This window comes from Zootoca vivipara, chromosome 1 (genome assembly GCF_963506605.1).
Source record: "Zootoca vivipara chromosome 1, rZooViv1.1, whole genome shotgun sequence".
Classification (NCBI taxonomy): domain Eukaryota; kingdom Metazoa; phylum Chordata; class Lepidosauria; order Squamata; family Lacertidae; genus Zootoca; species Zootoca vivipara.
In genome coordinates, this window is record NC_083276.1 from 35,109,875 (window position 1) to 35,129,791 (window position 19,917).

The window sequence follows — 19,917 nt, forward strand, 5'->3', positions numbered from 1 at the left end:
AACGAGCCCCCCTCCCCCCAATCTCTCAGTCCTTGTTACACTGTGTGCTGTTGTATGACCACCAACCCCGAATGTCAGCTGCAATGTTGCTGTCTTCCATTCAGCAGCCTCACGGCCCATGGGTAGAAACTGTTCTTTAACCTGTTGGTGTGACTCCCAGGTATGTAAAGGAAGAGACTCTCTCCACACAGCCCCCCCCCCGATATACAGCGGGGCTAGCTCCCCTCTCTTCCTCTGAAAGTCCAACACCATCTCCTTTGTCTTGTCAATGTTTAGGTTACAACTTACAAACCTACTTAGACTGGAACCCAAACAGTAACTTAAGAAATCTTACTAGAAAAAGGAAGATATTTCAGCCTAAGGTTCTGGGGTGTTCAGTGGAAACAGGGAAGATGAAACAGAAGCACACGTGTAATATATGGATGCTGAAATATGTCAACTGCCTCATCCCTTTCACTACTTATAGAAAAGAGTGCTCCAACCATAAACAGTTGCTAAGTCACAGTGATCAACTTGACAGTAATAATAATTTTATTATTTATACACCACCCATTTGGCTGGGTTTCCCTAGGCAGCTCACAGCATATATCAAAGCATAATAAAACATCAGAGGTCTTCTAAAAGTTATGTAGTTCTTTATCTCCTTGACATCTGAAAGGCGGGAGGTGTTCCACAGGGAGGGTGCCACTACCAAGAAGGCCCTTTGCCTGGTTCGCTGTTACTTCACTTCTTGCAGTGCGGGAACCAGCAGGACCTCAGTGTCTGGGCTAAACAATGGGGGTAGAGACACTCCTTCTGGTATACTGGGCTGAGGCTGTTTAGGGCTTTAAAGGGCCAGTAGGGAAGAGTCAGTAAAGGGGTGTTATCTGCTTAGGGCAGTGAATGACTGAGAGCATCACAACAGTGGCTGGGAAGAGACAAATGAGAAATGAACTCCTTGTCACCTTCCAGCCTTGCAAAATAATGACACAAAGGGAAACAAATGTTATTCTCTTTTCGTGCTTCCCTGGGTTGAGTTGCTTTTTTTTATTTCTGGCATCGACACCTGTGTGGCACACAGAAATTCAACAGATAAAGCTTTTCCTGACATAAAGGAAGTGATGGGAAATGGTTTGTTTGCACCAGCTGAATTCCTGTATGACATGTTTCCAGACTACAGTGGTACCTTGACTTACGAACGACTCAACAACCGAATTTTTCGACTTATGAATGGGGGTAATGGCCGCATGCTTACAAATGTTTCGACATCCGGAAAAAATCTGCAGCGGTTTTAGATAGGGATTTTTCGACTTATGAATTTTTCCGTTTCCAATCGCGTTTCCAATGGTGTTTTTCGACTTACAAATTTTTCGACTTACGAAGGTGCCTTCGGAACGGCTTAAATTCGTAAGTCGAGGCACCACTGTATGGACCTGCCTGCTCTTTAAGTTCTGCATTCCAGGCTCTATTCCTAGATGTCATTTTCAAAGCTGAGGTGGGTAACTGGGATTTAGGGACTGTTCAGTGATGCTGTCCCAGTTGTGAAATAGCCCCACTTTAGTGTATTACACTGATGCATAGGGAAGGCTGCCAGTGCAGCGCAATTGTAGTTGATGATAGGCATTCTTCTTTCCCATTATCTTCTTTCCCATTATCTGTGATTTCGTTCTTCTGCTTTAAATTGTTTTAATTTACAATTTTACCTTCACAAGCAACAGTATAAAATGATTAAATTAATGAATTTAAATTTTTGACAGGTGATTTTTTTTATTTAGAGCTCTGAATGAAAAAACCTATTGTTGCCTTGTTTCCCCCTCAAACTTACTTTGTTTTAATTGTTGTGTTGAATTTAAGAACGTTTTTAAATATAAAATGCTAGCTGTTAAATGTAGAAAGAGGAGCCCTGTCACAAAAATATATATGTGGAAAATCATATTCCTGGGGATTTCAAGCATATAGAAAACAGTCATCAGTGGGAAGAAAGAGGGCCTGTGCAAAATAAAATCCTCAGTAAACAGCCCTTTAAAGCAAACCAATAGCTTTATCCTACCTTAAAGCTAATAAACTTACTTTAGCATAATCTACTTTGAACCAACTTCACAATACTTTACATGTTTATTTATAAGCACACCTAACTGAATGGGGCTTACTTTCAAGTAAGAGTGCATGACTAGGGAGTTAGTCTTGCACACAACACAGCAAGTCTGATATGCATAGGATAACACTGTAATTCATCAGCCTTAATGGAATTTTCTGTAGCATGGCTGTCCCTCAAAAAAATAATTCTTTTAAGCATGTTACAGATTCTCCTACTGTGTTTCTTTGAGCAGAAGTAACTCTGTCAACCACTAAAAAACTGTTACTAGACAACAGTATGTTGCCATCTGAAAGAAAAGCTGGGAGGGGGATGTATATCTTTCTTCTCTTCCTCTACCCTGCCACGAGGATGGAATAAGGTACAGTATTGCTCTGCAAAGAATAGACTCCAGTTTTGAAGTACACAGAGAACTGAGAGAGCACTGAATTTTGGGCTCTGGGGGCATTAGTGTGTGGTTTCTCTCTCTACAGTAGGATGTGGAATACTTATAAATATACTCCAATATTATAGAACACCAGAAAAACGTCTATTGTCTGGCACTTTAATTACGGTATATACCTTTAGGTAGCAGGCATAGAACATTCCTCTTCAACCAGCCTTTGCTTATTTACATTCAATTAACTGTAGTGGGAGGGGAGATTTTTTTGGTTTGCTTTTGTTCCTATTTTATTGTGCATTTTGTCTTTTTTATATTGTATTTTTACGTTGTACTGCGCTTCATCTGTAGATCTCAGGGCGGTATACAAATGTAATTAACAATAATAATACCAAAGGAAACTGAAGTCAGGTAAGTGCTGCATTCCTACACCTTCTCACTGTGCGTACAATGCCCTGTAAGCAGGAGAACTGCGACATACATCCAGTGGAGCTGTATGCACACTTAGTAGAGATATGCAGAAAGCGAGATCCAGCAATGAGAGAATGAATTATACTCACACTCACCACTCAGACCCTGGGATGCGCCCAACAGCAGCAGCATCACCCTCCTTTACCACAATGATTTGCACCCGGATCCTAGTGCATATTTGGTCAGAAGGAAACCCACGGGGAGAAAAAACACAAGGGCCCTCGGGATGAGGCCAATGGCTCACCTAGTCCAGCATTCTGTTCTCACAGTGGCAAACCAGATGCCTGCGGGAAACCCGCAAGCGGGACCGAGCACAAAAGCTCGTCCCCCTCCTGTGGTCTCCAGCCATTGGCATTCCGAAGTAAATCCTATGGCAGTTTACTCTCGTGTAAGGATGCTGCAAAACTGCAGTTAAATGCCAAAGCAGCTGCTGTGCATGCAGAATGTCCCACGTTCAACCCCCGGCCTCAGGGTTGACAGGCGCTCCCTGCCTGAAATCCCGGAGAGCAGCTGCCAGTCAGTGCAGGCAATACTGAGCTGGACGGGCTGATGCTTCGGCGTCTCCCGGAGCGCCGTGTGAAAGACGAGGAAAACGCCCTCCCCGCGCTCGCCCTTCTCCCAAGCCCCGAGGCCACCATTCCTGCCCCGCGCGCGTCAGGCTCACCTGCGCGATCCGTAAAGCAGGCGGTCGCGCACCCTTCTGCTCGCACGTCCACTCCAAAATAACCGCCGGAGCATTCAAAACTCCAGCATCCGCTTGCGTCACAAAGGCGGCCAAGGATGCGAGGAGGAAGCTCCGCCCCGCCCCGCGTCCTTCCGATTGGTTGGTCGGACGCTCGGCTGCTCTTGCCTTAATAAAGCAGAATTCCCGGATCTCCGAGGGACATCTGTTAATCGGACGCTCGGCTGCTGTTGTCTTGGTGCTCCTCTTCTCTCTCCCTTTCAGTCTCTTAGCCGCTGCAGGAGGGAGGCGGTTGCAGCGCTTTCGGGGCGACGCGGGGTCGTAGCGGCGAAGCCTCTCGCTCGCGGGAAAAGCGGCCGCGGCGGGGGACTGGCTGCAGTTTGAGCCTGGCTTGCTCGCCGGGGACGTGCATTTTCGCCCCAAGTTACCAAAGCACAGCCAGGGAAGGTTGCGGGGGGAGCGGAATCGCAGCCACCGAAACGGGAGGAGCCTCGCTCCGCTATACTGTACTGTACTTGCGTTCCTGCTAGTAAAACCCCATTGCTTTTTCGGCGAGGTTTGCTCCTAAATAGATGGGTGTAGGATCGCAGTCCTAACTGCTTGCGCGGAAGCAAGCCCAGGAGATGTACTCCCTGGGGGAGACGGGAAGGATCGCAAGAGAGGCGCAGGGTGCACACATTTTACAGCTTGTCAGTTTGCGCCCCAAGCTTTGCAGCATAAACAAGAGCAGAAACACACGCACCCCGTCACTGACGAATAAACTCCTGTGTGTTGGCTTCCTATACGGCAAGCTGAATTATGAAGTCTTAACTCAATTAAGGGTAACGCTTCTACTGCGTGAACAGGCTGCTGGGCTAGATCCAGCAGCAGGCTCTTTTCCTGTTATATTAAAGTTGTATAAGTTGTAAATTAAATATTGATTCCCTGAGGTGTGCTGTTCTCATGTGCTGTTTTCTAAAAAATGGAGTGTAATTTGTGAGAACGCTACCGTTTCATTTTAAAATCTCGGAAACTGATTGTGAGAGGTAGGGTGAAAATTCAGTGCACAGTACAGTAATTTAAATTGATAGCGTTATAGAACTGTAGAATTGGAAGGGACTGTGCAATGCAGTCCCTTCCAATGCTATGGTCCATGGGGTCACGAAGAGTCGGACACGACTAAACAACAACAACAAGTGCAATGCAGGAATCTCAACTTAATATTTTTTTATTTGTACCCTACCCATTTGACTGAGTTGCCCCAGTCACTCTGGGCAGCTAAAGCATCCTACATCTCTTTGCTCCAGGGATACTATTTTCCAGAGATTTGTTCCTTTAATGATGAGATGTCTTCATTTGCAAAGCAATTCATTAGCACCCCTACTGAGGCTATAAAAGGGTTTTCTTTTTGTCTTTCTAATGCACTGTAAATACTCTGTCTCTATTTCTCTACCACATACAAACTCCTCATAGTTTACTTTGGGTTTTTTTGCTTTTCTGCCACTACCGTATAGCAGTTGTGACCCCTCACCTTCCTCATCTCTTGCATTTTTTCTTCTGCATTTAAAAGCATTAGGCCCATGCAGCTATTGGTGCGCTTCCAATCTGGCCATGGTTAGCTGATCACTAGTGTTACAGCTGCATTGAGCCTTGTTAGGTTGACTGGAAACAAGATGCATAACTAGACATTCAGGAAATGTGCTACCACATAGATGTTTGATATATTCATAACAGCCTTACACTGTGTTGCCAAGAGTTCCTTCTTGACACAACTGATACTACAAGGTAATCTATTTCGTCTCCAAAATAGCAAGCACAACATTCAGATAAAATGCTACCTGTGCAGCTCTGCCCCAAACCTTTAAATACATGTTTTTACAGAGAACCATAGATTGTTTTCCAGTGAATAAGTGGGCAAGGAAAGCCTTGTAGCCTTAATTACAAAATTAAAAGATAATTCCTGGTACAGTATGTAATATTTTAGACAGGAGATCAATATTAAACTGGCTCACCTAATAATTCTGGGGTAATAAAGTTTCACATTTTCAAACTTCCAACTTACCACTTCTTAGGTGTATCAGTTTGATGTTTGCCATAAAATATAACTTTTTAGAAATACAGCCCTCTTCTATTATATTCTTACATCCTTGTGTGAGTGTTTTGATCCAGAAATAACCTCTGGCTGTGCTGGGTGCCTTTTAAATTCAAACATGCCACCTTCTTAGCAGCAGGAATTTTTTCACAAAACAGCAATTTCAGGTCTCTTGTTACAGGGTTGCTCGGATAATAAGTAGCTACGTGAGCAGCAGTGCCTGGGAATGATATTTCCCCTGCTGTGTGACCATGCGGCTTCACTGGGGAGAGCTCAGATGTTGCCTGTACGTTTGCGTTACTTTGCTCTAATGTGGGTCACAAGTATAATGTGTTTATACGGATGCAAGATCATTCTGCCACATTCCTTGGGCTTTGAAGCACGGCACAGGCTCAATTGCTCTTCATTTCCCTCTTCCTTGTTTCACACTTTTAATGCTTTGTCTTTTCAGATGCATTTGAATGTGAGTTTCAGATTGATCAGAAGCCCAATTAAATGTGAGTCAACTGAACACAGGTAGCATTTGGCTTGGTGCGGCATCCAACTGATACAATTTTTGTTTCTTGCACCTGTGCTTTGAAACTAGTCATTCGGGTTTAGCTGCAAACTAAAAGATATTTGGGCTGAGGGGACAGTCTAACTTTAGGTATGCAAAATAGTGATAATGATTAATATAATTTCCAGTTGTTTCATTAATTTATCCATCAGATGAGTCACAAGATTCCCATTGTTAACTACAGTGTAGAGATAAATGCTAGCAAATGTCACATATCTCCTCAACTTCCAGCCAACCAACTAAAAGACTCAGCTTAAAAATATGGCTGCCAGACTTCCTTGGCATCTGCAGCGCTGCACTCACCTAGGTGATGTTGGCCGTGACTACTAAGATGTGACCAGTAATTGCCAGATTTCATTTTGAGATACAAGCAAACACAGTTTGTCTTACTACAGATCCCTTCAGATATCCTTTCCAGTCCCATTAACCACTTTTCTAAAATCAGTTTTACAGTGTTATAGCACTATAAGACTTTTGTTTTTGAGTTGTATTTCACTATTTTTTAAAAAACATTTTTTATTGAAAAGAAAACTTTAAACAATACAAATTACCAATAACACAACCAATTACACCCCCCTTTCCTCTCCCTCTCCCACCCTTTAAGGACTGCATTCAGCTCCCCTCTCTGTTTTGTTTGTACATATTGTTCTTTGCATGTTATAAAATTGTACATATCATTGCTTTATACTAATAAATTGTGGGTGTTTATTCAAAACCTGCCAAGGAGTCCAAATCCTTTTGTTGTCTTTTTAAATAATTTGTAAAAAGTTCCCATTCTTCTTTGAAGTCGCGATTGTCCTTCTCACGTACGTAGTTTATATGTCAACTTTGCCAACTCCACATAGCTCATCAGTTTTTCTTGCCATTGTTCTTTCGTTGGGATTTCGTCATTCTTCCATCTTTGTGCTAACGAGACTCTTGCCACTGTTGTAGCATACATAAAAAAAGTTCTTTGTTTTCCTTGGCAGGTCTTGTCCTAGAATCCCTAACAAAAATGCATCTGGTTTTTCCACAAATGTCATTTTGAACATCTTTTTCAATTCATTATATGTCATCTCCCCAAATTTCTTGACTTCTCTACATTCCCACCACATATGATATAAAGTACCTTCTTTTTCTTTACATTTCCAACATATGTTCGACCCAGTTTTGTACATTTTTACCATTTTTATTGTTGTAATATACCATCTGTACATCATTTTCATGTAATTTTCCTTCAAAAGAGAACAGTCTGTAAATTTCAAATCTACTTTCCACAATTTTTCCCAGGCCTCAAATTGTATATTATGTCCTATATCTTGCGCCCATTTGATCATAAGTGATTTGACTTCCTTGTCTTTCATTTCCCATTCTAGCAGAATGCTATATGCTTTCTTCAGTAGTTTCACGTCTTCTTCTATCACCTCCTTTTGAAATCTAGAAATTGTATAGCTAAACCCTTTTTAAAAATCCTCCTTAAACATCTCATTTATTCGTCTGTAATGCAACCAACTTGAAAATGATCTTTAATTTCTTCATAAGTCTTTCAATTTCCATTTTCTTTCTTGATCTTCCAATAAATCCCTACATGTAGCCAACTTTCCCTTTTTGCCAAGTGGTTTGAGTAATGAAGCATCTATTGGTGATAGCCACCAAGGTGTTTTTTGTTCTTTTAAATCCTTATACCTTTCCCACACTCTCATTAATGATTTCCTAATTATATGGTTATAAAATCCTTTATTACTTTTCCTTTCCCATACCATGAGTATGCATGCCATCCATATCTATTGTCATGTCCTTCCAAATCTAATGCTTCTTCCTTTTCCAGTTTTATCCAGTTCCTAATCCAAGCCAAGCATGCAGCCTCGCAAAATAATTTAAGGTCTGGGAGGGCGAAGCCTCCTCTTTCTTTTGTATCTGTAAGTATCTTATGTTTGATCCTTGGCCTTTTGCCCCCTCAGACAAATTTGGAAATTGCCATCTTTTGAGGCAATTATCCTTAACCATTACTGGGACTGCCTGAAAAAGAAAGAGCATTTTCGACAGCACATTCATTTTTATCACCGCAATTCTTCCTAATAGGGAAAGGTTTATTCTACTCCATTTTTCTAGATTCCTTTTTATCTCACACCATACTTTTTCATATTGAGTTTGTAATACTTCAATTGTCTGCTTTACTGACTCTTTGTTAGCTTTTTTCTTGCAGTTTCCTTTTAATTGAATTTCATTGTATAAACAGTCCCCTCATCACCGCCTTACTTGCATCCCAGACCATTTGTAATTTAGTCTGACCCTGGAGGTTTATTTCAAAATAATCCCTCAAGGCCTTCTTTACTTTTTCTATAAAATTTTGACCTTCCAATAAATCTTCATTCATTCTCCATCTAAATGAAGTTTGACTTTCTTTTTGAATTTCCATTATCATGGAATTGGGATCTGAGAATGTTCTGGGATTAATTTCTTTTCTTTCTTTCTTTTTTTACTTTGGGCTCCAACTCTTTGGAAATCCATAAGACATCTATCCTCGAACTGCTATCATGGAGACGAGAATTAAAAGTGAACTGTTTATCAAAGAAATGTTTTGCTCTCCAAATATCAGATTTAAAGTTTGGACGAAGTAAAAAAAAAGTTTTTGGTAATCTGCCTTCTTTTGTATCTTTTTCCCTAGTTGAACTATCCTTTTCTAGTTACAGGTAGGTAGCCGTGTTGGTCTGAGTCGAAGCAAAATAAAAAAATTCCTTCAGTAGCACCTTAAAGACCAACTAAGTTTATATTTTGGTATGAGCTTTTGTGTGCATGCTTTTCGTGTGCATTTCGTGTGTATCTGAAGAAGTGTGCATGCACACGAAAGCTCATACCAAAATATAAACTTAGTTGGTCTTTAAGGTGCTACTGAAGGAATTTTTTTATTATCCTTTTCTAATGACGGAACTCCATTTAAAACTCCCATTAGCATAATCTTTTAATCTACATATTCAAATAATTCTGTTTTCAGGTTGTTGGGTTTTTTTTAATTAAAAAAATGCTTTTTTCTCATTTGGGGTGTATATTCCAACTAAAATTATGTTCTCCCCTTAAGTTTTCGTTTGTACTATTAAAATTCTCCCTTTCTCATCTTTATGAATCAGTTTGGGTTCTAGTGCTGGATCAATATAAAAGACAACTCCTCTCTTTTTTTGCATTATCTGCTGAGATGAAATCCATTCCTGTTTTTTTGTTAATTAAAACTCTTTTATGCTTTTTTGCAATTTGTGTTTCCTGAAGGCAAGTTATATCCAATTTTTGTTTTAGAATTACTTGTCCAATTCTGTTGCGTTTAGCTTTGTCGTTCAAACCATTAACATTCCAACGTAATATTTCAAGATTGGCCATTTTCAGAGTCACTTACAATATCCATTCCCCCCCCACTGCGCCTTCCAATGACAACCGCCCCAAAGCAGCTCTTTGTTCTGCTAGTGGGTTTGTTTTCCTGCCATGTCCGGTGTCTAGGTCTCTTCTGTGTTTTTCAAAAAAATTCCAAAAAGTTGTATTTCACTATTGTAATATTTTGAGAAACGTAGCTGAAAAAGCATTCCCGTACTAATTAAAAGATTAAAATGTTAGAAAGGCATGGGATGACAAAACTGCTCCCATTGCAAAGTTAGAGTGAATGTATGCTTAGTTTTAAACAGCCATTCAGGTAAATGGAACCTCCGCCACTATGGCAACTACGTTATCCCCACTGGTTTTAGTATATTGGATGTAACTGGATGTACATATAGAAAAAGGATAAAACTCCCAGCAGTCAATTGCAATTCCACTTGATGGGTCATGATTTGGTAGCCCTAGCAGGCACTTATCTGGAAGTAGTAGCCTAGTAGCTAGGAAGCATTTGTGTATTTCTTTATCTCGTTTTCCCTTTCTCCCACTTAGGATTCTCATTTTAAATATTAAATAATACATGGCAGTCAGAGGTGTGGATACTCAGTTCCAGAGCATTGGTAAGAGCTATCACAAGTCTTTGATGGTGACCGCCATTGACAAATAGTCCTTGTTACCAACAGGTTGGGGACGCAGGTGGCATTGTGGGTTAAACTAGAGCCTAGGGCTTGCTGATCAGAAGGTCGGCAGTTTGAATCTCTGCGATGGGGTGAGCTCCCATTGCTCGATCCCAGCTCCTGCCAACCTAGGAGTTCGAAAGCACATCAAAGTGCAAGTAGATAAATAGGTACCGCTCCAAGCGGGAAGGTAAACGGTGTTTCTTTGTGCTGCTCTGGTTCGCCAGAAGCGGCTTTGTCATGCTGGCCACATAACCTGGAAGCTGTACACCAGCTCCCTCGGCCAATAACGCAAGATGAGGGCCGCAACCCCAGAGTCGGTCACGACTGGCCCTAATGGTCAGGGGTCCCTTTATCAACAGGTTAAATAGCTCCAACCCTGTCAACTTCCAGTTTCAACCTCATGCACCTGCTTTTCTCCTCCAATCAAAACTTACAGGAGAAAGACTCATAAAACTGTCCATTGCATGTGTTTTGCTAAATATGAGATCTTATCTGTGAACAAGAAAGAGCAAAGTATGCGATAGCTTTGCCTCCTCTTCTTGTTGCCTTGGGACTTGCAGTGTAGATAAGAAGGGCTTGTGCTTTCACAGAGGATACACATTTGTCTTGAGGCTTTACATTATGAGTTATATTCAGCTAATTTTTACTTATAGTGCACACGTTGACATAAATTGACCCAAGTTCATTGCCATTCATTTCAGTGAGTCTACTTGAGTAGTAGTTTCCTGCAACCCTGTTGGTTCACTCTCTGTCCGTTCTCACAATTGCCATGTTATTATTCTCCACTCAGGTCTGGTCTAGTTACCATATTTTTCCATGTATAAGATGACCTTTTCTAATGAAAAATTTTAGTGATAAATTGGGGGTCATCTTATACACGGTCTAATTCGGTGCCAGAGCAGGGGATCATCGGAAAACAGCTCAACAGCTCAGCAAACTTACAAAAGAAGCTCAACAACAGTTTGTTTTTATTTTTTTGCAATTTCCCAAAAATAGGGGTCATATATAATAATAATATGTATTTTATATATATATATATATATATATATATATATATATATATATATATATATATATATATATATAATAAGGGGTCATGCTATACATTGAAAAATAAGGTACGTTATAGAACACTCCCCTTATTTCAGCATTTTTGCCAGCTCAGAGTTTCATAGAGACTTTGGTAATGGGACCACTCTTATGGCACATATAGTTTGATGCAGTTGACAGTGTACATATGGACACATCTGATTTTCTTCTTGGAAGAAGTGATAGTGAGGGTTGTTTAAAACCCTCCATAAAGCAGCTTTGTAGAATAACCAGTCACCACTAGATGGCATCAAAGAATTTCTTAGTTATCAATGGCAGAAGAGACACCAAGAAAATTATGAATTACAGTAAAATAAGTGATCTATGCTGATAAGCAGTGCTTTTTTCTGGGGGGACGCAGGGGTACATTTGTGAATCTAAGTTTGGCTTCATTGAGGGGCAGTATTTCAATATGAGTAGGAAAATGAAAGTACCCCTAAACATTTTTTAAAAAATAGAAAAAAGCACTGCTGATAATTGAAAAGTGATAATTTAAGTGAAGGTATAAGGATTCATCTGCCGAATTCCATTAAACTCTGGAATTTGCTCCTGCAAGAAGTACAGATGCCCACTAACGTGAACAGCTATAAAAGAGAATTAGACAAATCAATGAAGGGGAAGGCTATCAGTGGCTACTCGCCATAATGGTTTTGCTTTACCTTCACTGTCAGAGGCAGGTTGCCCCTGAATACCAGTTGCTGGGAATCAGAAGAGGGTAGAATGCTGTTGTGCACACACTCTGCTTGTGGGCTTCTCATAGCTGCCTGGTTGGACAGAGTGAGAATTAAATGCTGGACTAGATCAGCCATTGGCCTGATCCAGCAGGACTTGTCTTAGGCTCTTATTCTCAAAGCCATGATTCAAGTATGAAGGTATGGAGAGCAGATACCGGTAGTCTGCTGTTGTGACTATGCTCTTGCACTGAGCATTAAAAGACAGCAGTTAATACCTTCCATGCAAAGAGAGAGAGAGAGACTTTTTTTGGCCCACAGTCAGACTCAGACTTCAGGCTTTTTGAGAGCTTGGCTTAATTTCTGCTTTTTCTTTAGTCCCTAAGTAAACCTCCCTTTCTGCTATCAAAGGTAGAACACAACTGCTTCAGAAGCAATCCCTATTATGCACGATTAGACTTACTCGCAGGTCGGTGTGCATAGGATTATAAACCTTTGTGTTTTAAAAAAGCACTCCTTGCCTTGCTCAAGCCTGCTCCTACTTTGATCCCTGGCCCTGCAAATGTTCCTATCATTCCCACTACTTGCTTCTCTCCCTGCATCCAGCGGCGTAGCTAGCCACTTGGATGCCTGGTGCGGGGGCATGCCCTGCACCCGGGGGCGGGTTGAGCTACCCGTGGGGGGCGGGGTGATCCACCCATGGGGCGGGGCAAGCCTCTCCAATGGTTGGAGCCTCTCTGCCGCCCCCCTTCAGCTGTAGGGCGGCTGAGGGAGAGGCAGTAGGCAGACGCAAGTCCCACGCTGCTGTTCCAGGCAGCACAGAACCTGCAGGCGCCTAAGCCACCATGCCACTCCTAAAAAGTTTTGTCTGCCCAATTTTTATTTATTATTTATTATAAACTCATTTTGTCAGCCCCCCCCTCAGTGATGACACCCGGGGTGGCCCGCACCCCCCGCACCCCCTTCCTCCGCCACTGCCTGAATATGCCTCAATTGCCTGGATTGCCTTTCTGGAATTGACATTATCACCATCCTCATTGTATTTTTAACAGGTGTAGAACAGGAAAAGCAACATCCCAATTACAAACGAGAAAGGGAACATAAAAAGTGACGAGAAAGCAAACATAGTTTTAGGGATGTATGGCATACAAAAGGCATAATGGACAAATGTGAAAGTTGGGTTACAAAAGAAGATCATCAGGATTAAACTCAAGAAAAAGACAGCACCAAAACATTGCATGATCCAGTCAAGTATATTTCCACATATGCCAAGCTTGTGATGACAATTGTCTAGAAAATAGTGTTATCAGTTTATAGAGTGCCTGGGCTCCCCTTCTCATTCCTGGGTGCCAAACTCTGGATTTAGCATGTTAAACTGCAAGCCAGGAGCCAGCTTTGTATTGTGCTGCTAAAGATGGGCCATTAGCAGGGAACAAGGGCAGGCAGATGGGTTACCAGCAGAGCAAAGACTATGTGCCAGCAAATGGTTTGCAGCCCTTCCCTGAGCTCTGGGTATTTAGCAGAACACAATACTAGAGTACTGAGGAGGGAGTTTCAGGATTGCAGTTGAGGATGATGCAAACCGGATGGGAACAGCTGCAGCTTGCAAGCTGCGGCAAGTTGGAGAGTAGGTGGCCAGAGAACAATGTGGGCTGACAGTTTGAATTGGATGCTGGAGCAATGGGAGAAACGGAAGCTGCTTGGAGTGCAATGTTTGAACCCCTCCGTCATAAGTTCAGGTTGTTCAGGCAGCCCTGTTCAGGGAAGTTTTTTAATGTGTGACATTTTAATGTATTTTTAATCTTTGTTGGAAGCCGCCCAGAGTGGCTGGGGATTCCCAGCCAGAAGGGCGGGGTAGAAATAATAAATTATTATTAATTATTAATTATTAATTTTATTATTATTATTAGTATTAGTATTAGTATTATGTAAATAAACCATACAGTGGTTCCTCGGTTTATGAACTTAATTCATTCCTGAAGTTTGTTCTTAAACTGAGGTGCGGTTTCCCTAATGAGGCGTCCCGCCGGTGCCTTTTCACTGTTCAGATTCCGTTCTTAGGCCGAGGTAAAGTTCACAAACCGGGACACTACTTCCGGTTTTGTGGAGTTTGTAAACCAAATGTTTCATTAACAGGACTGTTCTTAAACTGAGGTACCACTGTATGTCATAAAGACACCACAATCTCCACTGTGCCTCATTTCCAAAGGAAACACAAATCCTGGACCCCTGGAATTGCGCATCATTGGGAGATTGGGATAGTGTGTAACAATATATTGTTTGCTGTAAAATAAACAACGGAATGTTACATTATTTAAAGTGAGTCCGGTATTCTCGTCCTTGTCTAAATTTTAAATAATGTATGATTTTTTTCTGTAATTGCCATGTTCCATAGAGAACGATACCACCTGTCCAGCATGAGATCTTGAGCTGTTTTCAATTGAGTTGTAAGAACAAGACGGGCTGCTACAATCATATAAACCATTATTTCCTTTGATAATATGTTAGCTTTCTCCCCATCAAAAATATTTAACAGCATCTGTTTAGGCCAACATATAATCTGTTCCTTAGAAATAGTAATCATTTCTCAACTTCCAGAACTTTTTAACAATGGTACAATCACCATTGGTTGTGGCATGTGCCATTGTGCCACATTGCCTGAAGCCTCTCCAACATAATGGTGGTATTGATGAGAACATTTGAGATAGTTGCCTTGACTTGCGATACCACCTGTGGAGTAATTTGAGTGCGTTTTCTTGATACTCATTTTAATGGGCAAGCTTCCCAAAATTTGTTCAAGTCATTAACCTGGACTGTTTTTTACCAATGTCTGATTCCCATACTTTCATAAGTATTCCCATGGAGCCGAAATTACAGTTAATAAAATAGGAGTTTTTTTTAAGATCATAACTTTTTCACCTCTTCTCATTTCGGTCATTAGGATCTCAGTTTGGGTTCATGGCCTCAGGGCTTCCATATAGCATTTTGTAATGAAGCTGAAAATTTGATTGGAAAATATCCAGATTGTGTGGAAGCTGTCTGACCTCTTTTTGAGTCTTGGATATTATTATATTTTTGGCGATGTGCACCAATGGACAACCTGAGCGTATTGGGTTCCTTTTTCCCTTTTCACATTCAGCCGGCTGAAATTCTTGTACCATTTTTCACTCATGTGCTGGACTTCCCTTTTCGGTTTATGAAATGGCATATGTAAAGTATGAAAAAATATAAAGTGCATTTATAGCCCTCTTTTTTCCATGAAGTGGTTTACATACAGATCCCAGGTAGACTATGTACCCATTGACAGCTCGAAATATGGTGAGGCTTTTCCCTTCAGCTGTGTTTTAAGTCACAGTCTTGTGCTGCTGTACAGACCAAAGGGGGTAGGTGGGAAAGTTTTGACCTCATGCTCATTAGCTAATTTGTTTTCCTGTGCCAAACGCCAGTTCACTGAAACTGTCACCTGCGCACGTGCTATAATCTGTGCATATGCAATGGCTGCATGAAATGCGCACATTTTCAAATCAGATGGAAACTGGTTTAAAGAAAGCACAACAAACAGGATCATTTCTCGAGAAGATACCTATGGAGAGTGGTTAACATCTTGTAGTCCTTGGCTTTAAACACCAGTGGTGGGAGTGCACTGGAGTCAGAGTACGCAGTAATATACACACAGTCTCCCATCCAGGCACTGACCACAAACAGTCCTCCTTTTCTGGAGCAAGGTGGCTGCAATATGAGCCCTTGATCCATGTACTTGACTGAGGTGCACCTGTTGGTTTGATTTAGCTAAATGTACCTCTTTCTGTTCGGACCATTGGCAACCTCCGATAGCCACACTGTACATGTGCTGGTTTGCTTCCACTGGATAAATTCTAAAATTGCACCAATCGGAACCGACATGTTCTCTTTCTTGCATGCCTATCTGTGACCAAGAACTTTAATCGCTCGCTGTGAAAGCTGTTCTCTCCCTTTGTGAAGCCAAAAACATGTGGGGTTTCCTACACCTCCTCTTGTCAGTCTAGATGATTCATGAGGCAGAGTAGGCTGTGTGCCCTATATCAATACAATTACATAATCAGTACCTGTAAGTTAAATCACTCTTCACACCCACTAGTGAAAAATATGACAATAAAGCTATTCTCATCATGATTTTGCTCCATTGAAAGTAATTATATATAGCTAGAAACTATAGTTTCAAGCATTATCTTCACCCCATAGCTAAAACTTTTTGTTCTCCATAGGTAGTGTGCTGGAAAAAAGAAAGCCCATTTCTGAAGAGGCAAAGTATATAATTTTTTCCCCCATGGCACTATAATAAGGCAGGAAAAAAGGAGGTAAGAAAGGGCTTGATTAGTTAATTGAAGGTCCTGTAAATGTCAGCAGTGAGTTCCTGAAAACTGGATCTTTTGATTTAGGGGCCACTTCCGCAATGCAAGCCATAGTTAAACATTAAGTGTGTGTGTGTGTGTGTGTGTGTGTGTGTGTGTGTGTGTGCGTATATAAAATCTCTCTCCTATATATGACTTTTCCCCAAGCAAAGGGTCAGGTACCTGTAAAGATATTCCACAAAAGATGCTTATCGTTGGGGTCTGATCTAGATGTTACACTTTACCAAGTGTTATTTTGGAAAGTGATTTTGGATAGTGTTGATTGTTTGCCTTTTATAGTCAGTTGTAGATGTTTGGCTATGTTGTGTGGTACTTTGAAAAAACAACAACCCAGTTCTTTGGTGCTGCTGTCACGGGGCTTCTTTTCCCATTAGGGACTTTGAAGAATTCTATCCCATGAGTCCTTGCTAGCCTTTGAGAGGCAGTTGCTGAAGAGGTTTCTGGAGGTTTTGTCCTCAGTGAATAGGGTGCCTCTGTTGCAGAATGCGGGAGTTTGAAGTTCTGCCTTTCACACCCCCTCATTTGTTAGGAGTCCCCCTCCCACCCATGGTTTTCATGTCATTATTACTGTTTTCCAAATTACAGTGCAGTATGGTAATTAAAATTAGGCTAGAAGGTCAATGCAATGTGTTGAATGTATCTGTACATTATGCTGGCTTTTAAAAAGTTTTAAGACAGGAACATAGGAAGCTGCCTTATGCTGAATCAGATCAATGGTCCATCCAGCTCATTATTGTCTACACTGTAGAGGAGCAGTTCCTGAAGGTTTCAGATGGGGTCTCTCCCAGTGTTACCAAGAGCTGCTGCAGACTGAACCTAGCATCTTCTGCATGCAAAGCAAATGCTCGACCACTGAGCTATGTTCATCACTTCCCTGTAAAGATTTTTTAAAATGTTTAAAAAATCAGACATAGGCAAATGATTTAGATGCTTCAATCCAGAAGAGATGCAAATATGGAAGCAGACTTTGATCACTTGCTGGACCAGGAACTGTATGTGTGCATTCGGACATGCAATCAAGTGCGCATGTTGCCTATCAAAAGGTTTTTATAGCTTTCGGCACAGGAGTCAGCGTGGTGTAGTGGTTAAGAGTGGTGGACTCGTAATCTGGTGAACCGGGTTCACTTCCCCGCTCCTCCACATGCAGCTGCTGGGTGACCTTGGGCTAATCACACTTCTCTGAAGTCTCAGCCTCACTCACTTCACAGAGTGTTTGTTGTAGGGGAGGAATGGAAAGGAGATTGTTAGCCGCTTTGAGACTCCTTAAGGGGCGTGAAAGGTGGGATATCAAGTCCAAACTCCTCCTCCTCCTCCTCCTCCTCCTCCTCTTCATCAATGCTCATTCCCATTCTGCTAGAACCAGTCACATGTTTCAAGACCATTCTTTTGCATACCTTGAGCATAAATGGATGCTGTCACCATTTCCTCTATTTCTAACATTCAGGCTGTGACTGCCATTACTTGTGTAGAGAAATCTCTTATCAACTCACAAGAGGCAGTTATCAGAAGGCTTGGGGAAACCTATGGGGGGGAACAAAACAAAAGAGGAGGAGACTAGTGAGGAGAAGAGAGTATGCTCAGTGGATGCAGAATGCTGATTGGCTGTTTTGTGTGTATGTGAAATGGATTGGGGTGGGGGTGGGGCAGGGAGTAGGATAATGAAATGGAATAGTTCAAATCTTGAAAAGGGAACACTCCAGACTGCACTATTTTGTTGCAGCAATAATGAACAGCAATAATGTGGTAACACTAAGGAAAGATTGCAGAACATATAATAAAGCAGAATAAATCTACCACTAATGCACTGTTATTGTGTTAAGACTTAAGAATATGTTGCAGAATACAGTGGTACCTCAGGTTAAGGACTTAATTCGTTCTGGAAGTCCGTTCTTAACCTGAAACTGTTCTTAACCTGAGGTACCACTTTAGCTAATGGGGCCTCCCGCTGCCGCCGTGCTGCTGCTGCTGCTGCTGCACGATTTCTGTTTTCATCCTGAAGCAAAGTTCTTAACCTGAGGTACTATTTCTGGGTTAGCAGAGTCTGTAACCTGAAGCGTCTCTAACCTGAAGTGTCTGTAAGGTGAGGTACCACTGTACATCCACAACAAAACGCCAGTCTGGAGGGGTTCTGAATGACTCTCTGTGGGCCTTGAGTTTCTTTCCTGTTATAGGCTGGGAGCAAATTGCAGGAATGCAGTTTCACTCAGCTTTACACCCAATGTTCCCAACTCCTGGCAGATAATAGAGGGATGCTTGATTTGGCCTGATATATGGCTAGGAAAGACTCATGCTTAAGCAAAACTCCCATGCTGGAAGTGCTGCTCTGGTCCTTCTGGCTGTCCCAGTTATATCCAGAGCAAAGTCAAGTCTCTGTTTGAATTGCAGATGGTAGATTTCTAGACTTCTTTTACAGGGTCCCTCTTTTATGATCTAGGACAGTGGTGGTGAACCTATGGCACGTGTGAGCCCTCTCTGTGGACATGCGCGCTGTCACCCCAGCAGGGCTGTAGCTTCCATGCTGGGGTTGGGGGAGGAGGAGGAGAGGAGGGTTTGTGTGTGCCATCCAAAGCCTGCGGCACCAGGGGCTGCTGAGCGAGCGAGGGACTGAGCAGACATTGACTTTTGATGCACCAGGGCCTCCCACCAGTCTGTTTTTCCTACTTGAGAGTAAGCTGCCTTGAGTTCAGCAGGGCTTAAATCCCAGTTCAGTAAGCATATAAAGGCTGCAGCCTAAGAAGGGGCTGCTGGGTTTACATGTTCGCTGTGCTTTGCCACGGAAGCCTACAGAGAAATTCTTTCCGTGGAGGCTGCGATCAAATGGCAGCCGAAGAAACGGTAAACAATAATAATAGTAACAATAGTAACAATAGTAGTAGTAGTAATAATAATAATAATAATAATAATAATAATAATAATAATATATTATTTATACCCTGCCCATCTGGGGTGGGTTTATTTATTTGTTTATTTATATTTATTGGTATGTGTGCACGCGGACAATCATTATTATCTCATATTAAAAATTGGGAAAGGGTGGCTCTTAGTACAGCTCTCCAGTGTACACTAGTGGCCAAAACTGTGGGACCTTCTGGAAAAAAATGTATTTCTGACATTTGATGGCTCATAACATCACTTTGTTTTGGAGTACTGTCATATCTCGGGTTACAGACGCTTTGGGTTGTGTGTTTTCGGGTTGCGCACCGCGCCAAACCCGAAAGTCATGGAATGGGTTACTTCTAGGTTTTGGTGCTCGTGCATGTGCTTTGGGCATGTGCAGAAGCACCGAATCATGACCCGCACATGTGCAGACGCAGCGCTGCGGGTTGCGAACGTGCCTCCCGCACAGATCACGTTCGCAACCTGAGCGTCCACTGTAATGTTCTGTGGGGACGCAGGGGGATGCATACCCCTTAAAATTTTGTGAATTTAATGGGAGAAGAAATTCACGGTATTTATTTCCCCCGATTGGAGTTGTATTTATTTTCCCCCAGTGGTGATTTTCTTGAGTCAAAAT

General features: G+C 41.9%; 1 protein-coding gene across 1 annotated transcript in view; it reads right to left on the reverse strand.

Moving 5' to 3' along the window:
* G2E3 (G2/M-phase specific E3 ubiquitin protein ligase) overlaps window positions 1-3,979 on the reverse strand; it is a 29,689-nt gene extending 25,710 nt beyond the window's left edge. The window contains exon 1 of the mRNA XM_035110196.2: window positions 3,589-3,979. Within this exon, the coding sequence (XP_034966087.1) occupies window positions 3,589-3,662 (74 nt within the window). The 5' untranslated portion in view covers window positions 3,663-3,979. The remainder of the gene's footprint in view (window positions 1-3,588) is intronic.
* Window positions 3,980-19,917: the final 15,938 nt, after the last annotated feature.